The sequence below is a fragment of the Frankliniella occidentalis genome, unplaced genomic scaffold, assembly GCF_000697945.3.
Source record: "Frankliniella occidentalis isolate FOCC.00 unplaced genomic scaffold, Focc_3.1 Scaffold501, whole genome shotgun sequence".
NCBI classification, from domain to species: Eukaryota; Metazoa; Arthropoda; class Insecta; order Thysanoptera; family Thripidae; genus Frankliniella; species Frankliniella occidentalis.
The window spans coordinates 90,125-95,871 of record NW_026267619.1 but is presented as its reverse complement, the minus strand read 5'-3'; the positions used below and the strand labels follow the sequence as shown (position 1 = coordinate 95,871).

Below are 5,747 nucleotides of genomic sequence, written 5' to 3'. Positions count from 1 at the left end.
AACAAAGAATTTTAACACACATGGAAACATAAAAATATAATGTACTCTGTCCATCATACAACAAAGCAATAACAATCAAATTGGTTCTTAACAAATGGTACATGGTTAACTTATGACTTTTTCCTTTGTGACTGGCAAGGGGTAAATATTCAAGATAAAATGTCTGATGTGTGGTAAAGGTATGAGGGGGGAAATCTTCTCCTAGTCTGAAGAGTCAATAAACGACTACGAAAACATTCCACGACTTATACTGCAGTTTTTCACCAATTGTTCTTCCAGGGTGCATGGCTACACTAAATGATATTGGCCCACACAATCACCAGTTCACTTTCCACACCACTCTGGAACTCAACTACGCCATGCACCCACTGTCCATGCCGAAGATGCTCACTCCGTCAGAACTCATGGGTGTGAGCGGCGAGTTCAGCATGTGCTGCTGGTGCTGGTACAGGTGGGTGGGGGACTGGTGGAGGATGCCCGTCGGGCACGGCGGGCACGGCGGGCACCCCGGCCCGGGCAGCGGCGCCCCGACGGCCATGCCGTGCTGGGCGGGGCTGGGCGCGCTGGAGCCGGGGGTGGACGCCGGCGTGTCGAGGTGCAGCGTGTTGGGCCGGCCGTAGGGGTGGTCGACGCCGTGCTCCAGGCCGGGGTGCTGGTACGCCCCGTACACGTCGAGGGGGTCGTCCAGCCCCGCGAGCAGGGGGTCGTCCACGATCTCGTGCTTGGTGACGCCGGGGAAGTACGGGGTGAGCGCCTCCTCGTCGGCCGCCCCCGCCTCCTGGCCGTGGCAGTACTGGGTCATGAGCACGTCGGCGTAGGCGCTGGGCGTGTGGTGGGCGGGCGCGGCGCCGCTGGGCGCGGCCGGCGAGTACGTCGGGCTGTACAGGTCGTAGTGCGGCGGCGGCGGCGGCGCGCCGGCCGGCTGGTGGACGTGCCCCGGCCGCGTGCACGACGGCGAGTGCGACGACAGCATGTCGACGAGGCGCCGCCGCTGCGTCTCCAGCTCCTGGATCTGCGACTTGAGCTCATAGTTCTGGCTCTCCAGGATCTCCGACTCCTGGTGAACGAGATGTAAAAGGGCAGTTCGTGAAACTGAGATGGTCTTTCACCACCGCTGCTCAACCGCGTCCTCGCCAGAGTCAGACACCCACCTGCACCAGGTTGACGGTGCGCTCCCGCTTCTTGATCCTGCACTTGGTGGCGGCCACCTTGTTCCTCTCGCGTCTCCTCCGCCGCCTCTCCTCGTCCTCTGGAGTCAGCTGCAGACACAATACAGATTTTTGTAAGTTTCGAAAATTTCTCTTCCTACACTTTTACAATATATTCCCACTAAAATCGGATTATTAAAAAGTGTTTTCAACAAAGTGGTCCGTATGAGATCATCCTGAAAGTACGTCCTTTTTGCTGAGATTCATTCAGGAGCTTGGCGCCTGCAAGACGCAGGGTAGGCCAACCCGCAGTGCATCCATGCATTGCAGACAAGTTGTTGCCTACCCATCAGGCGCTCGCACATGCTATACTTGGAATTTGGCAGTTTCGTAACGGCGAATGAAGGACGTGCCTTCTGGCTACAAAAAAACACATTTTCGTTGTATGTGCATTATTCCCTGTTTGGATAACTACCGCGGCTCGACGCCGTTGTCACCTTGTCAAAGAGGTCTTGGAAATGGGCTTTTATGCTTTATACGTCGCTCGGAAACTATTCTTGGGTATTTTCCCAGTCCCTTGTAAAACCGTACATGAAATCTTGATCATAAAAATTACGTTTTCTCACACAGAGGGTTTTATATCACTGAGAACTCGGGCACCGTCCTCTGCTTGTACTCAGAAAGTTATGGTTCGTTTCACCGACATAGTGACTCGTTCTAGACTTAACGGGTCGCCGGTGCAGCACGCGCTCTACTTCGTTACATATATCGCAAAATACGACAAAACGCAAAAAATCTCAATCAAAATTCAATCTTGAAAGCTGATGACACAAGTTTAAGATAGGGCTATGTTCTACTTTTCTCCCATAATTTAGAAATGTTTTTGTTGCCTCAAAAAAATTTCGTATCGGCTGCAGCCATAATGATATCGAGATATGGTATAGCCCTAACACTGAACAATAGTTGTACGGTTTACGGGAAATTTCTCCATTAACCGTAAAATTACAACTCAAAATTGAAAAATTACAAGTACTATGTATCGACCTGGAATTCATCGACAATCAAGATGGGGGTATCATGAATTTACAAAATATTTTGTAAATATTAATTACAAAACATATCGTAAATTTACGAGTACATTTTTCACAATGTGAGCCCTACGACGCTACACCGGGACCCCCGTGAGCCGAGGGCTGAATGCGCCTCCTCACCTCCTCTCCCTTTACCCGCTTGCCGCTGGTCACCGAGTCGTCGTCCTCGTCCCCGGACGCGCCGGACACGGAGGCGCAGGACGTGGCCGACGTGTGCCGCCGCTTGGTCTGCAGCGTCAGCTTGAGGCCCTCCTTGATGAGCTGCGACCGCGTGTGCTGCAGCGACGGCGGCGACCGGCCGGGCGACCCCACTAACGACGAGCCGGACACTGCGGGAGAGAGCAAGAGTGAGGTCGACGCTCATGACGGCCACACGGGCACTTACACTAGTTCCTTACAAAGAGTGGTCTTCATATTTAAGAAGAACTAGGTTTGTAACGTACAAAGGATCTGGAACCACCATGTTACAAACGGATTTTCTTCGTTTTACAAAGAGCACCAGTTTTTCTGAACAAACGCGTGCTAAAGCCGAGCGCTTCGTAATACAAAGGATTTGTTGGTATTATAAAGGTTCCAAATCCTTTGTACGTTGCAAAGAGAAGTTCTTTGAAAGAAATTTACAGTGTAGGTGTGTGAATGCCCACTTAAGGGAGTGCATGTGTGAATTTGTCTTTAAAATTTTTACACACCTATGCCCTTTCCTGTGCCTCTATGCGTACGCGTACGAATGGCGTTCACACACCTACAAGTGTGTGACATTAACATACACTTACCTCCGTTGGGCGAGCCGAGCTCCGGGACAGCCGCCGACGCGTTCGGGGTGGACGAGTTGGCAAACGGGTCTAAGGGGTGGCTCATGGCCATAAGCGAGTTGAGGATCTCGGGCGTCCTGGGCGTCACCCCCTGCGGGTCCACGGACAGCAGCCCCGAGCCCGGGGGGCCGCCGCCGCCGCCGCCGCCGCCCCCGCCAGGGGCGAAGGCCGTGGACACCTTGAGGTTGTACATGGCCGACTTGCGCAACATATCACAAGAGGGCGGCGGGTCACGTCCAGGAAGCCGCCAAACAACTGCTGCACCTAACTTCTCCCGGAAACTGCGGCGCGGTCGGGACGGTCATGTACGCCCCGCGGAGATCCGCCTGCAAACAGAGCAAAAGGTTCAGCGATTAGTTAGCTAGTGCAAAAAGCCGCCAACCGCAACAAAGGGCAAAATGGTCATAGCTGAGCGGGGGAAAAAAATCATGATGAGTGTCGTAAAATTACAATTTAAAATTGCAAATTTGTTGTAAATTTACGAGAGTATTTTTCACGGCAGTAAGAAATACCGATATGAATAAGTATAACTGTTCGAACTGACGAGAAAAAAAAAAATTCGTTGAACTAAACTGGTTATGCAGTTTTTGCTATCGATACAGTTTTGTTATTTCGCCCTCCTAATTTCCTTGCGGCGCCCCCGGCCTCTGTTCCGCACGTGCTGCTCTTGAGCAACGACACACTCCTGCTGCTTTCGGGGACGCCATCACTTTCCACCGCTTCTCCCACAAACACCGAAAGAGAGCGCCCTGAAAGAGAGCGCCAGATGGCATCGCGTCGTGTCGATGGTGTGTCGCAGCCGCTGCTGCCATGCCGGGGCCCGGCCGACCCGATACTTATGTGTCCACTTCGGCCGCTCCGCTGCATTCGTTTGCGAGAAATGAATAACCCACACCACTTCTTCTCTCCTCCTTCGAACATCGAGAGCGGACCGATATAGTTTTCAGGAGCGATAGGGTCGAGCAGTAGTGGTGCAGCTAACTCGCACCCGGACGCCGCTGAGTTACGACAGTGATGCCCGCTGATATATTTACCCCGATAGAACGTTTCATTTTTCACGCAGCCGCACAACAAACAAGATGGGCACAATTAATACCCATCTGCTGGCCCTGTGCCACTCGAGGGAGGCGGGGAAAAAAAGCGGGAGAGAGGAGGAGGAGGGAGCGGTCGGTCGCGGGCGCACAGCCAGCATCCTGCCGGAAACACCACCAACTATCCACACCGAGTTTTTCAGAGCAAAAGGAAAATATTGTCCAAATCGGCAATTTCTGGACACCATAGAATACCTATTTAGAAAAACCAACTTAGAATTTGAGCGTTAAAAGGAAAGAAGTATCGATCGTCATTATTTAAAAATTGCGAAAAAAACACAAACAGACAACAAAACGAGCTGGTATTTTATCATGACAAACACTACTCACAGGGGTACATAGGAACGCGTGTGGTACACCGGGCAATAAATCGCCGGGATCCTCGCACAAGTAGCGTTGATTTAGAGGGAAGGCCGCGCTATGGTAATCGCACTGCCGCATTAGAAGCCTGATGGGCTTTCAGCGAAGTGGAGAAGTGAGGCGTTGTAGCGGATCCTCTATATAGGGGGGCCTCGTGGAAGTGGGAAAGTACAATATGACATATGGTGAGGACACGTACGTTATAATTTATACAGGATATTGTACAGGAAAGTGGAGAATGACAGGTATGTAGGAATAGGAAGAAAAAAAATTCTACTACCATTTTAACAGTAGTTCTTTTTATGGTTTAAAAGCAAATTATCTTTCTAACAGTTATAACAAAAGTAAATTCATTGTGAAAGAAGAATTTCTTTTGATAAAAATGTTTTAAAAAAAATGTATATAGCAACCAATTTTCCTCGCAGCTTGCAAAGAATTTCTTTACAATATGAACAAATTATTTGCAACGTTGCAAAGAGTATAGTTTGCAACTGCGACTGGGAAGAGTGGAAGTGTAGTCGGTCGTAGTCGGGACGAAGGCGAAAGAAGCACGAAACCATAAGCGTCAGGCGGTCTGACGCTGGCCCGGCAGGTCTCCCTTCGAAAGGCTTCTTTGGCTAAACGTGGTTAGATAAAAACCCCTAATTCGATGACGCCCGCCGTGCGGTGTACACGGCTAAGTAGTGGGAGCAGAGCGCGCCGTGTCGCAAGCAAGCCGACCGAGCGCGATGGGCGGGCGCGCGGGCTCTTAAGCTCGAGCGGGGAGCAACATAAGGGCCTTAAAGCCGCAGCAGCGGGGAGATCGCTCTCCCGACCGTCCTCGTAGACGGACTGGACGAGAGACGACACGGCACGGGACGGGCAGAGTCACGTCGCCGCCTGCATTTCGCAACACAATATCTCGTGTGTGCGTCTCGTGTCGCGTCGCGGGCAGGTCGCGGGCAGACTCTGCAGGTGCGCGCGTACGCAGGCTGCACCAGCCCCCTCATGGTGCTCCGCACGACGACGTCCCGCGGGTCCGCGAAAGGAAATAAAGAAGGAATCATCGCATACACACACACACACACACACACACGCACTCACGAATTCACGCGCAGGTGGCCAGTAAATCGCACACAGCGCGCTGCGCACTGAAAAAAAAATACTGTGGTGCTAAGGACAGCTGTAACACCCCCAAGAACATTTTGCTCTTGGATCGGCTTCAAGAACATGCGTTCTTGGAGCCTGTTCTTGGGCTATGTCGTT

At 51.8% G+C, this 5,747-nt stretch overlaps 1 protein-coding gene across 2 annotated transcripts in view; it reads right to left on the bottom strand.

Annotated features, from left to right (window-relative positions):
* Window positions 1–6: 6 nt before the first annotated feature.
* LOC113212442 (activating transcription factor 3) overlaps window positions 7–5,747 on the bottom strand; it is a 25,896-nt gene continuing 20,155 nt past the window's right edge. Inside the window, exons 2-5 of one of the 2 annotated variants that reach the window (XM_026431135.2) lie at window positions 3,013–3,377; window positions 2,360–2,568; window positions 1,152–1,259; window positions 7–1,057 (exon numbers count right to left, since the gene is read on the bottom strand). In XM_026431135.2, the coding sequence (XP_026286920.1) occupies window positions 353–1,057; window positions 1,152–1,259; window positions 2,360–2,568; window positions 3,013–3,262 (1,272 nt within the window). In that variant the 5' untranslated portion in view covers window positions 3,263–3,377 and the 3' untranslated portion in view covers window positions 7–352. The remainder of the gene's footprint in view (window positions 1,058–1,151; window positions 1,260–2,359; window positions 2,569–3,012; window positions 3,378–5,747) is intronic. The other variant, XM_026431136.2, reaches the window with a different exon arrangement.